This window comes from Doryrhamphus excisus, chromosome 20 (genome assembly GCF_030265055.1).
Source record: "Doryrhamphus excisus isolate RoL2022-K1 chromosome 20, RoL_Dexc_1.0, whole genome shotgun sequence".
Lineage (NCBI taxonomy): Eukaryota > Metazoa > Chordata > Actinopteri > Syngnathiformes > Syngnathidae > Doryrhamphus > Doryrhamphus excisus.
In genome coordinates, this window is record NC_080485.1 from 1,466,256 (window position 1) to 1,480,040 (window position 13,785).

Consider the following 13,785-nt stretch of genomic DNA (forward strand, 5'->3'; position numbering starts at 1 on the left):
GCTACAGGATATTTGTGGAAATACCTATGAAGCATCTCGTGTAACATAAATATGGAAATATGAGGCCACTGTACGGGGAGATTACCGTGTTATGGATTAGGAGAAATGAATGGTCAAGGATTGAAGCAGTGATGGCTGCATTAGCAGCCAAATGAGGTCATGCACTGTAATTATAAGACTGACAGTGTACAACACCATGACCTTTCACATTGAAATCCTTCCCTGAAAAGTTCATCAATAACATGACACTAATTGCAAGCAGTGACCATGTGACCAATTAGCTCACATAATTAAAAGATAGACAGAGGTGGGAGATGTTGTTTTAATGATATTATCATCCTTATTTCCAAAACAATCTTTGGATCCTTTCCTTGTGGGCATCTAGGTCTTGGCACCAACATCTCCAGGATGTTCCTGCATGGGAGTATCACACGGATGCAATTCCTTAGAAAGACCTGAAATAGGCACCTTCCTGAAAACCCTCCATCTGGTCTTCTACCTGTCACTATGATGTGGGCTTTTTAAGGGGGGCACAGTAAAACTAAATACAATTAAGCAAGAAAACAAAAAACTGATTGAAAAAAGAAAAAGAATAGCAAAAACGTGAACTCGTGTTTCGAATGACCCTAATAATATTCTTTGTCACCTATGCAAAAAAGCAAAAATATTATTCATCTTTGAGTGAGCAACAACCGTTAAAATGAAAAAGGTTGTTCATCAGCTGGTCAAAACTTAAAAACCATAGACCCAAAACAGCTGGGATGGGCTTGGGAGGATAAGCGGCGTAGAAAACAGGCAGATGGATGGATCTATTTTCCTTCACTATGCCTCCAACCGCTAGGGGGCGCCCTTGAAGAATGACATCAGCAATTATCTTCAACTCTGACCTCACAGACGAAGAATAATAAAATGAAAATATTGTAGGTGATGCATGAATTGTCAGGCTTCATAACAGTTTAACAGCAGCTACGTGTATTCCTGGTCACGTCTGTGTTCGCTAAGCCCGCCATGGCTTTTCATCCTCTTGGGCTCCTGGATGCCTTTAGCCACTTTGCTAACTAGTTAGCATCCCGTGCCGTCTTCGCTGATGATGTTAAGTCCGACACTCTGCTGCTTAGTCCAAATAACATCCGCCCTTGCGACATTACGTAAATCGAGTGACCACCAGGCTTTGTTTTACCCGGAAACCGAGACTATACATCTTTAGCAATGTTCGCCACGCTAATTCCATCTCACAGCGCAACGAGAAGCCGCTCTGGAAAAGGTTTTAATAAGCGGGCTTGCTAACCCGAGCTAGCCGGTGTTCCACCCGTGGTGTCGGTCAGGCTAAGTGGAATAAAGAAGAGAATAAACCTCGTAGCCAAGAAGAAGGTAAGATTGACGGCGACAATGGCTAACGTCACGGACCTTCAGACCAAATACGGCAGGTTGGCACAGGAGTACTCCAAGGTAAAGCAACTTTGTCCACGTCGTTCAATATCATCATCACTCTTTTCCACGTTTCCAGAGAATAAACTCGCCATGTAACGTCTAGTCAGTGAGAATAGATTGTTTATAAGACATCTGGTGTAAAACCTACCTTCATTCATATGATGCTAATGTTTATAAGACATCTGGTGTAAAACCTACCTTCATTCATATGATGCTAATGTTTATAAGACATCTGGTGTAAAACCTACCTTCATTCATATGATGCTAATGTTTATAAGACATCTGGTGTAAAACCTACCTTCATTCATATGATGCTAATGTTTATAAGACATCTGGTGTAAAACCTACCTTCATTCATATGATGCTAATGTGAAGGCTGTTTTAAGGACACTATACAAACATTGAATTAACTAATTATCTGCGATTGGAAGTAAGTCCGAGACTGTTTTATCTATTTGCAGGGGTGTGTCATACTTTTTTTTAATAATTGCAATTATTTGGAACTGTGATTTGAGGTGAGAGAAACTAGAAGACCTCGAAGGATGTGCAGCAGCTTTGGAATCATAAAGAAAAAAACCCTCAAATTTTCTTTCCCCACAACCCGAACTGTGGAAAAAGATGGATGGATAAATGATTTTTAATACCTACAATAAGAGAGTAAACAAAGTCTGGAGTGAACTGAAAACTCCACAAATGATTGGAGGCTGCAACTGCGTTCTTTTCTTTTTCTTGCAGCGGACACACTTGGAAAACCCTTGATTGAAATGTATGTGAGCGTCAATCAAAACTGACAATCACTGTCTTTTTTGATTGCACTCTTCCATTGGATCTCAGTAGACAGAAGGATACATGCGTATGTGCCTAATTAGGACTTAGTTTTTAGGCTGGATCAGGGGTCAGCAATTTTCACCACCAAAAGAGCTGTTTTGCCTCCTGGAGACGCAAAACATTACAAATCATTCATTCATTCATTTTCTATAGCGCTTATCCTCACGAGGGTCGCGGGCGTGCTGGAGTCTATCCCAGCTGTCTTCGGATGAGAGGCGGGGTCCACCCTGGACTGGTGGCCAGCCAATCACAGGGCACATATAGACAAACAACCATTCACACTCACATTCATACCTATGGACAATTTTTTACCACACGTTAAGCACATGCATTCACTGTTATGCATATCTTACTTGTCTTACAGTCAACAGGAAGGCTTTTCCGTGTCTCACTGCACTAGTGATGTGCAGATCAATATTGAAATATTAGTACCTCCAATTCCAGATCTTTACGCTCTAGAATTGATTCTCAAACGAACACAGTGGAACGTGTTCGTTTATTGAGATTATTGAGAGTTTACTTGATCGTGTATTAGTTTTCAGTCTACTAATTGTAAATGGTGCGTGTTTTGTCATGAGCTCTACATGCTGTTTATTTCCATGTCATGTGACTGCATAGCCAGGGCGGGCTGTTTCCTGTTTGACTCTGACCTCCCAGTCAGTAAACCGCCATATCTTAGTCAGGAAGTGCTGACGATGTAGTTGTCACTCATACAGGAATATGCTACTCTCTAGCTTTATTGTTGTGCCTACTCCTCGTATGGTTACAAACGTGTACAACAGTTTAATCCCCATCATTTTTGTTGGTATATTTACAGCTGCGTGCGCAGAACCAGGTGCTGAAGAAAGCAGTTGTTGATGAGCAGGCCAACTCAGCTTCCCTCAAAGTAAAGTGACATTTACACAACAGAAATGTGATGGTCATTTTCTGCCATCTACCACAGTCATAGAACAACTGGTTGCAGTGTCACACATGGTTACTGTATTGCAGTAACTGCAGTACAGCTGTCAGTGATTGTCTGCCAATACACACAGTACCTCAGCTTTGCGTGCAGCATGATTGTCATTGTCTTTACCAATCGTTTCTTCATGTTCAGGAGCAGCTAAAGCAGAGGGATCAGAGCCTGAGGAAGCAGGAGCAGGAGATGGATAGTCTCAGCTTCCGGAACCAGCAGCTGGCTAAAAGGGTGGAGCTGCTTCAAGAGGAGTTGGCCGTCAGTGAAGCCAAGGGCAAAAAGGGGAAGGTGATCATCGAGTGTAGTGGGAATCATTTACATTCTTTATCTCCTGTATACACTATATGTATACTATATATAAGTATACAATAATCCCTCAGCGCTTGGCGCTTCCTATTCTGTGGCTTCACTGTACTACAGAAATATTTTAAGAAAATGTTACCTGTTTTTTGTGCATTTAGAAGCATTTATAAGTATAAAAATGGCAATGAACCAACACAAGGCATATATAGACATGATTATATGAAATATTCCACACTGGTCTATAATGTTACTGCAATGTTGGGTGAGAGACACAAGCACCAGACTGATCTCCAGAACAGCAAGCTTTTATTGCAGGTTTAAATTGTACTGTATCTCAAAACAGGCATATACCCCCCTCCCCCCCCCCCCAAGCTACTCTAGTGACTGTAACCCTCTAATAATGTGTGCTGTAACTATGAAAATATTCTATGTATGAATAAGGAATTCTACTTAGCAGAAATTCAGTCGTCACGCTCGGGTCTGGAACCAATAAACGGTGATATTGTATACCAGTAGTACTGTATACCGCAGTACACCTGTACAAAGCTAATCTGCTGTTTAAACAGGTGAAAGAATAATAAATGCACAGTATCAATAGTGGGAATGCTTATCTCAGCAGGCATCCAAGGATTGTACAGGTCCGCTTGGATATTGATGGGAATGATGATACGCTCTTGTCTTCCTTTAGAATAAAGGGGATTCTCCCTCACACCACGGCGTTCGAACACAGAGTGTTTTTGATGAGGACCTGCAGAAAAAGATTGAAGAAAACGAGAGGCTTCACATCCAAGTACAGACTGAGGGCATATCCTTATGAACCGTTCAGGGCATTAAGAGGAATCGGTGCATGTTTGCTCCCATAGTTTTACGAGGCAGATGAGCAGCACAGGAGACAGGAGGCGGAGATGAGGGCGCGTCTGGAGGAACTGGAAAGAGACTCGCAGCAGCACCAGGCTGTCGTGGATAGACTCACCGCCAAGTATACGGAAACGATGGAGCGGCTGCAGAGTGACAAGGCCAGATTGGAGGTGAGGATGAGGATGAGGATGAGGATGAGTCACCGTGCCGTGTAAGTTTACCTGATCTATTTGTGTGCATTCCTCCTCTTCTAGGTTAAAGCTCACACTCTAGAGATGGAAGGGAAAGAGAGCAGATCGAGGACAGAGGAGTGGTGTGTTTCCATTTAGTTCCATCACAGATTGACGTCCGAGTCCTGCTTGGTTGTGAAGTGGATCTGTTGTGCTTTTTATTGCAGTCAGCACCAGTTGAGGCGATGCCAGTCAGAACTCAAGCGGCAGTTGAAACAAAGCAGCAGCGTCATCCAAGAGAAAGTGCCCTTTAATGACACCAGTGAGTCACAAGTGCAAATCATGTCCAATTGAAGACCTGCTGAGGAACATTTGTCAGCCCAGTGATTTTCCTTGTTTGTCCGATGCTTTAGAATTGAGTGACTACAACAGTCTAAATGTGCCACCGCACAATCGACGGCATCAGGTGGGCGGCTCTTAGATTTGCATTCATGACCCCAATTTAGTGCATTTATTTTACATACTAGCCACAAACTTTTTTCTTTTTGTGACATTCAGCTAAAAGCCCGGGATGTAGCGGGCCAGGCCTTAAGTTTCATTCAGGACCTGGTGGCCGGCCTGCTGAACTTCCATTCATACACGGAGCAGAGGGTCCACATCTATCCGCTGGACTCTTCCATTGAGCCCATCTCTCCGCTCAACCAGAAGGTTAGAAAAGTTATTCCACAGAGCAGATATTCCATTTCTTATGTGTCCGCTAACGATGGTGGACACCTGGTGGTCTCCTTCCAGTTCTCTCAGTATCTGCATGAGAATGCGGTGTATGTGCGCCCCCTAGAGGAGAGTTTTTTGCAGTTACACCAAAGCATCACTGAAGACACGGTCACAATGCTGGTAAGCGCTTCTAGGTGGAAGCCATTGTGCACGCCTGTCCTTCAAGATGTCTCACCATGTTTCTCTTTGCAGGAGACTGTGGACAAGCTGAAGTACTTTGCTGACCATTTCTCCTCGTATAGCCATTTTCTACAAAAACTACTTCCTTATCAACTCAGAAGGTCAGCTGTGTGGTGTGTGTGATAAAGACAAACGTGTGTCTGTTGTTTATACTGTCTTTTTCTGTTTAGCCTAGAGGAGGAGTGCCAGACACCTCTTTGCACTGCTGCCCTTCAAGTAAAGAACCAGGAGCTTCAGAATGATATGAAGAGAGTCACCGCAGTCTTTGGGAAACTGCAAAGATACATGAACCTTTTGACATTACCCAGTAGGTTGCCATTAATTATTCCAGGCTGCCGTGGAACAATCCTACTGTTTCTCATTGTGGCTCTCGGTGTGTCAGGTGTTCGTCAGGATGCCCTGCCACAAAGCAGCACCTCTGCTGTCTTCACACAACTGGCCGCCTGCTTGCACAGTCTTCATGATGCTGTTAAAGGTGAGCAGCCTGACCTCTTTTTCCCCGTTTTCACCCTTTTAGTCACATGACTAAAAGGCACTCGACTGGATAGTTTTTACCTGGATGTGGAACTGGTTCAGGCTGGACTCTTCAGACCACACAGCCTTTTCCTTTTTTCATAGTTATACCTTTTTTTAACAGGAATACATCTCTGCTGTTTTTACTCCTGTGCGTGCGTTTGTGTGTCTAGAGATGTCAAAGCACTACAGCCAGAAGGCCAGCCTTGAGCAGGAGCTCCCTACTGCTACACAGAAACTCTTCACCACCAGCGAATGTCTGCTGGGCTCTCTGGGATCACTGACCAGCTGCACCGGCAAGGTATGGCCAGAAGGGGGCAGTCAGGGTCATATTCATGCAAACCTCCAGTTACATAAATGACTCTTTCCAGTCCCATCATGCTGAGTTGCTGATTGGCAGGACTCAGGTGGGCAGCGCTTGAATGTTCAAAGCCATCCAAATCACAGTTTTTACAGCTGCCTCCCAGCCAAACTCGATGATAAATGATTGATCTTCTTACATCAAGACTTGTTTGATAGGAAGCCCAGTGTGGTGGCTTGAATACATGCTGGCACAGGAAGTGTGAAAGGGACCGTTTGAGATTGAGCATCTTAGAACGGTAGATGGTCTCAACAACGCAGACATTTACTTAAGCCAGCACTCTTGCTTTCCAGCTGAAGAAGCTACTGAGCTACTGATTTTATGTCATGAGGTTTAATTTTTGTGGTTTTTATGCAGCTCGCCATGTTCTTCAGCAACAACTTGGACTTCTTCACGTCATCGGGCTATAGTCCCAAAGGAAGCACAGCAGCACTTAACCCCTTGCAAGCTGAAAGTATGCTTGAAAATAAGAAGAAAGCAGCTGCTTACATTAACGCTCTTAGAAAGGTAGGTGTTTACATCTGCTGGTGAAAAGTTGATTGGACAGATCAACATAAGATGCTGTATCAATTATCCTTTACCATGGTAGAAATTGAACAGTACTTTTTTTGTGGTTGTAGTTTGTGTTAGCTTACTATTGCAGTGTTTTACTTGCATGAAAGGGCTAACTATTTACGTTTATGTACCTTCACTGCAAGAAGGTTTAACTGGCACTTGGAAGAGGCTGGTAAAATGTGAAAACTTGTGATTTATAACAACAACAGACTTTAACAATGATTTGGAGTGCATGAGAGAGTGGAAAGTAAAATGTGGCCCTCTTTGTCCAACTGGTCGTTTATTACACAGTTGAAGAAAAGCAGTGTTACACCAGTTAGGAACAAACAGCATTAATACCACTGATGAGTTTAATGTAAAGTATAACATGCATGAGGTTCTCAGCTGAACAGCACAGCTGGATGGGGACCTCTCACCATACTTGAAATGCAGCTACTGTTTACATTGATAATGGTCATTTTTTGATCCAGGCCTAATTACAAACATGGCGTTTATTTGCTTTTGTAGATCATGTACCCAGTTACAGGAGTCTTGTTGATTTTTTTTGTTTTTTTTGAAGCTGTGGTGGTGGGCTGCATGGGAGGGCGTACCACTGCTGCTGCGTCAGCAAGTTTTTGTTTTTATTATTCATTCATTCATTTTTTTACCGCTTATCCTCACGAGTGTCGTGGATTTGCTGGAGCCTATCCCAGCTGAAGAGAGGCGGGGTCCACCCTGGACTGGTGGCCAGCCAATCCCAGGGCACATATAGACAAACAACCATTCACACTCACATTCATACCTATGGACAATTTGGAGTGGCTAATTAACCTAGCATGTTTTTGGAATGTGGGAGGAAACCGGAGTACCCGGAGAAAACCCACGCATGCACGGGGAGAACATGCAAACTGCACACTGAGATGCCCGAGGGTGGACGTGAACTTGGGTCTCCAAGATGTGTGGCGTGGGCGCTAACCACTCGGACACCATGCAGCCTTGTTTTTTTATGATAAAAAATGTTTGTAACTATTTATTTATAACCTATATCTTTTTTGAACAATCAGCATAACACGGGCTGAGAACATTGCAAAACTGTTAATTTGATGGCAACGTTGCTGAGAGTAGTTAAATTGAGTCTAAAAGCTATTTAGTTAAACATTTTTAAGGGGTGGCGGCTTTTATTCTGCTGTGGCGGTGTGCCACGGCCAGTTGGATGTAGCCAAAACCATGGAACACTGGCCTAAATTGGAATACTTACTATAAGTTCTATTCAATTTTTGTTCATTGTTGCCATTTTTTTGTTGAATAATAATTTGTCTTGTTCCTCTTTAGGCCAGGCCACCATCTGTTCCATATAGAGAAGCTTTGTCCAACCGGCGTATACTCACCAGCTCCACTGAGAGTAGAGAAGGTCTCACTCAACAGGTATGATGCTCATTCCACTGTCGTCATCACTGTCAGATGACGTTAGATTGATAATATGCTACTTTCTGATTCATATAGCCAAAGGCACCTATGAAAGCATGTCTCATTTTGTGTGCTACTATAAATCACTTAGCGGTGGAAAAAATTCAAGATGATTGCACTTTTGGACGGTACTGCAAAAATAGCTCAGGGGAGCCAGATGCAACTTTTTGGGTTGATTTAGTTGAATCCTGTTTAATTGTGTCTAATTTGACCTCAATTTGACTGTCCTTACTTTCTTCCTGCTGGCGACCTGCAGGTGCAGCAGAGTCTGGAGAAGATTTCTCGTCTGGAGCAGGAAAAAGAACACTGGCTCCTGGAAGCCCAGCTGGGGAAGGTGCGACTGGAAAAGGAGAACCAGCGTATTGCAGACTTGGAAACGCAGCTCGCCGCAGCTCTGGAAGGAAGTCCCAACTTGCAGAAGGTTGCGGTCAGCACAGTCACACAGAACCATGAGGAAGTGGAGGCGGATCTGAAAGCAGTCGGGAAGGAGACCATGTGCACCAGCCTGGTATAGTCACTGCTTTATTGCAGCTTGTGGATGAAAGTTCCTCTAATAGAAGATTACTGCAATAGAGAGTACACGGTGTACTGTGTATACGTAGCATTTATTGGTGCAGACGACTCAACAGCCGTGTTTGTCACTTCTCTCCAGGTTGGCATGTTATGTACGGTACCCTCTGCTGAGCATGTGAGTGACCATGCATTTTTATCAAAAGCGGGTCAAAACAGCATGTTGTCCATGGAGAAAGCCAGTGTCAAGTTGAGGGGCGTCGGGTGTGTTTTGCAGGTGGCAGACGAGGAGTCCAGGGAGCAGCTGATCAAGACTCACTACATGGCCAGAGTGGGAGAGCTCACCACACAGCTCCAGGTGTCGGACAGCAAAGCGGTGCATTTCCACTCCGAGGTGAGTCCCACACGTGAAAGTTGACCTAATTAGCTTCTTTATGAAGCAACCTTCTCAAAATATCCTCATGGCATTGATGCAGTAACAACACCAGCACAAACACTCTTATTCTTTTAGTGGACCCTGCACTTTCATGGGTCAGCATTCACTGATTTTTGTTTAGTAAAAAATGTAGGAGCTCCAATCTCCGCTTGGCCATCTGTGTGGAGTTTGCATGTTCTCCCCGTGCATGCGTGGGTTTTCTCCGGGTACTCCGGTTTCCTCCCACATTCCAAAAACATGCTAGGTTAATTAGCCACTCCAAATTGTCCATAGGTATGAATGTGAGTGTGAATGGTTGTTTGTCTATATGTGCCCTGGGATTGGCTGGCCACCAGTCCAGGGTGGACCCTGCCTCTCGCCCCAAGACAGCTGGGATAGGCTCCAGCATCCCCACGACCCTCGTGAGGATAAGCGCCATAGAAAAGAAAATGTAGGACACATAGAACGTATTAGTGTGTGGTTCTCATCTCTTGTGCTTTAAACATTGCTCATTAGTAGGCATGCTCTGATTGGCCGATTCCAATAGCAATCATCCATGAGATTGTGTAATACCGATAACGTGAATAAATGGTATTTATTTATGGGCCGCTGTATAAGGGGAAAAGTGTAGGACAATTCCAAGGGCACCTGACTGCCAAGGGCCTTCCAAAGTAGATCATTATTAAAAACTAAAAAGGGGGGGGCACTCACATAGGCAATTGTTTAACAATTCATCATCTCTGTCTTTCCAGTGTCGCGCCTTGGCCAAGAGATTGGCCATTGCAGAGAAATCACGGGAGACTCTAGTCGCAGACATCAAGCAAGCCAGTCAGAACATCACACACCTGCAGGTTCTTACCTTGTCATCGATGTCATTGTCAGCCCCCTTATCAGCCTCCTCCAACTGTAGTCCCGCAAACAGGACCCAAGGCTCCCCTCAAGTGAAAGTTTGCCGTTTCCCACACAGGATGAACTGAGCACAACCAAGAGAAGCTATGAAAACCAACTGAGCACGATGAGCGACCACTTGTGTAGCATGAACGAGACGCTGAGTAAACAGAGAGAGGAGATCGATACGCTCAAACTGGTCAGCAAGGTACGGTGCTTATATTCTGCTTTATTACTGAGGAACTTTAACTAAGAATGAAGTCCAAAAGCTCTAACGATAATACTTTAACCATAATTGTCTCTCGGGAGTGTTAACTTGAGCATTTGAGCCGTGACGTCTTAAAGATTGGATCAGATACTGGCTGGACCTAGAGGGTACACCTAGAGGTGGCATGGTGCTTGCTACTCTGACTGATGGGAAAGGCGCCTGCAGGCCCCATGTGAAGAAGACCTTAGGTCCGAGGCTGCAGAGTTTGAAGAGGTCGGCTTTTGCAGGTGCTTGTTGCTGCCTGCTTTGAGCGCTGCCTGCCAGATGACAAGACAGAGCATGTGTGTGACTGGAAGCTGGTGGTTTTCAGGAAGGTCAGCACTAGACTCAGCATGTTTTATAATTCCAAAAGGAATGATGAGTAATGTTGGAAATCTGGACGGTAGCTTTCGCTTTGTCTCCGTTCTCATGCAACTTGAAGCAATGCATCACCTGTTTGTGTTTGTGTTGTTTCATATGCAAAACTAAAATGATCATTTGATGTGTGTACAGCTGGACATTTAACTAACCAGGGGAAATAACCTAACCTAAACTTCAACACAATAGGAGAATTCATTCATTTATTCGTTCATTTTTCTACTGCTTTTCCTCACGAGGGTCGCGGGGGTGCTGGAGCCTATCCCAGCTGTCTTGGGGCGACTGGTGGCCAGCCAATCCCAGGGCACATATAGACAAACAACCATTCACACTCACATTCATACCTATGGACAATTTGGGTTCGCTAATTATATCCTAGCATGTTTTTGGAATGTGGGAGGAAGCTGGAGAAAACCCACGCATGCACGGGGAGAACATGCAAGCTCCATATGGAGATGGCCGAGGGTGGAATCGAACTTGGGTCTGCAATGGGAGAATGTCCCTGAATATTCTGAGCCTATACTCTGTAGAAATACAAGTCACATCAGTGTCATAAAGAGTACTACAAGTCACATTTAATGGTATTTATCGGTAGCGGCGGCATCAAACCCTGGTTGAAGCATCCCCAGTTATTATGCTCATCCCTCGTGGAAGCAATCAAACGTTGGGTGAAAACTAAGTTGTTGGCTTTGTTTTTCTGTAGGGAAATGCCAAAAAGAACAAAGGTCGCTAGAAGTGCCCTCATATACTTTGGCTCCGTTTGAGAGATGGCACCTTGAAGACACTGTGGAGACTCACCCCCGCCCTTGCCCCTGCCCGTCCCAACCCGGACCACGACCACATCCTCAGAATCTTCTAAATGGTGGCTATACAAACCTGCTGACTGAAAAGGCCTTTGCCTTCCATCACTTAACTTGTCCCAGAAGCTGTTTGACATGGAAGATGAACCGCAGGAAGTCTACACATCTTGTCTTCTTGTTCATCACTCAGCTTTGGGGTTTTCCTGTTTTTGTGTGTGTGTGAGGAAGATTTGTTTTTCCAGACACACAATGTCAGGCCGCTGGTTTAACATACACATATCTCTTTCACACAGAGATGACATCAAATTGTGGCATTAGAGGCGTTACAATAGAGCCAACATTTATTCGCCTGGGCCTCTGACTCAAGACAACCTAGTGGGTCGTGGCTGTGGATGTGGATGCACTCACACAGCGATACAATACTCGTCTGGAAGCAACACAACACAACTTGTTTCCTCACGCTTCCCTTTCACACAGCTCCCATCCCATCCTTGTTACACCTCTGATACTACCTCCAAAGACGGAACATTTGCAGCTTGGCGCCGTTCACACAGGAAACAAGGAGGAACATCCCCAGGTTGAATACGTCACGTTAAAGGAGTGATTGTTTCAGACGTTATGCATTTCCCTTCCAACATCTGCATGGTCTTCAGAAGGGCTTCCAACAGTCAACTCACATGGAAAGGCTTGAATCCGTCTCTCATTCTGAAGACATTTCAGTCGTCTGGATCTCCATATGAAAGCACCAACTGATTTACTGTGTTTACATGGAAGAATAAGGAAGAATAAGTCCATAATGGACAAGTGGGGGCTTGTTAAGCGGACCTGTACACGTGTGATCTTACTTTGCAGCAGCATTTCCTTTTCGGACCAAAGTAAAGGCAAATCCGCAAAGATGGTTTTGAATAAAAGCAGCATACATTTAAAATAATCATTGTATGTTTTAATCGTAAACTCAAACATATATATATACGTATATATATGAGCATATAAATGTTTCTCACAAAACGTCTGCTTAGGTTTTTTGGGGGTGTGTCCCATAAAGTTTGTATAATGGGATGCGTCATTCCCCGGACTTTGAACTGGTGCATAGACAAGCTGGTTCATGCAGCGTGCAGTTTAGCGTTCAGCTCTTGGCTTGTGGTGACATGATGAGGTAAGTGAAGAAGAAGCCAGTCTTCCTGTGCCCACCAGGACTTGCCAGTTGTGTGTACATGATGCAGTACTTGTAGCTTCACAGTGTAACCTTTTGTGTGAGAATCCAAATAAAGCTCTACTTGTGTTTAGAAAGATCTCATGGTGTCCACGCTTTCTTTGGGTCGAAAATATTGACATGAAAACTGTCCCACCCTGACCACTGGGAAATTGAATGGCGTCACTTTCTTTGGCAAGAAGAAAAAAATGCAGTTCATGGTGCTTTTAAAGTCCACTGGGTATTACCAGTTCCAGCTAATAAATATAGCATTTAGAGCAAATAAATGAGTGTGCGCACACATAGTACTGTATTTGTATTATATAATAATCACTTCAAACCTGTAACACATAATGAGGCTATTCAACTGGTGGTATGGTTTCTTACTGACCCATAAAGCTCAGGGCATCTTCAATCTAACTGCGTCTCATTGAAGGCCTTTTGACACAAACACCACATCAGAGTTCCATGACTGACCTTCTGGGGGGGGGGGTAACTTCTAATGTTTATAAACAGGGTCACTTCCAAGTGAGTTATTCTCCTGTTGTTACCTTCATCCTTGTTGGCATAAGAGCTGCAGCAATGTGAAGCCCCGCCATAATAATAATAATAATAATAATAATAATAATGTTCATGTGTGCTCTGCTCCAAGTCATTTACAAAATGATGTGATCTTTGTCATCGTTCAGCTTCTTTAGAGCATTCCCTTTTTACTTCAGGCCAACATGCATAATAATACAATAACTGTTGCAGCTGTAATACAAAATAAGAATGTGTAAAAAGGGTGCAATGTGGTCAATCCCAAATGTAGTAGAATAGTTTTGGACTAAAAGTACTGATGGTATCTGACATTTTCATCTAAAGAAGGTGACAAAAGTTCAAGGAATGTTATTCGCAACCTTTACAACAGCTTCCAACATTCAGGGAAGACTTTGGAAAGTATTTAGTGAGGTCACATGTCGCCTACATTGTATCTTCTAT

The 13,785-nt window shown here is 43.9% G+C and overlaps 1 protein-coding gene across 1 annotated transcript; it reads left to right on the forward strand.

The window, feature by feature from the left end:
• The first annotated feature begins 877 nt into the window (after nt 1-877).
• Nucleotides 878-12,905, forward strand: ppp1r21 (protein phosphatase 1, regulatory subunit 21). The gene is made up of 22 exons (XM_058059027.1): nt 878-1,449; nt 3,077-3,145; nt 3,356-3,502; nt 4,206-4,307; nt 4,381-4,545; nt 4,630-4,688; nt 4,773-4,867; nt 4,959-5,011; nt 5,104-5,253; nt 5,338-5,439; nt 5,512-5,600; nt 5,670-5,806; nt 5,882-5,974; nt 6,186-6,313; nt 6,731-6,880; nt 8,240-8,332; nt 8,631-8,882; nt 9,027-9,062; nt 9,162-9,278; nt 10,052-10,150; nt 10,267-10,395; nt 11,516-12,905. Exons 1-22 carry the CDS (start codon nt 1,390-1,392, stop codon nt 11,543-11,545), a joined length of 2,355 nt encoding a protein of 784 aa, XP_057915010.1. The 5' UTR covers nt 878-1,389; the 3' UTR covers nt 11,546-12,905.
• The last annotated feature ends 880 nt before the right edge of the window (nt 12,906-13,785 follow it).

Coding starts and splice junctions, on each gene's coding strand:
- ppp1r21 (XM_058059027.1), top strand. CDS start 1,390: ATGGCTAACGTCACGGACCTTCAGACCAAATACGGCAGGTTGGCACAG. Junction 8,883..9,026: donor AGACCATGTGCACCAGCCTG/GTATAGTCACTG, acceptor ACTTCTCTCCAG/GTTGGCATGTTATGTACGGT. Junction 9,063..9,161: donor CGGTACCCTCTGCTGAGCAT/GTGAGTGACCAT, acceptor TGTGTTTTGCAG/GTGGCAGACGAGGAGTCCAG.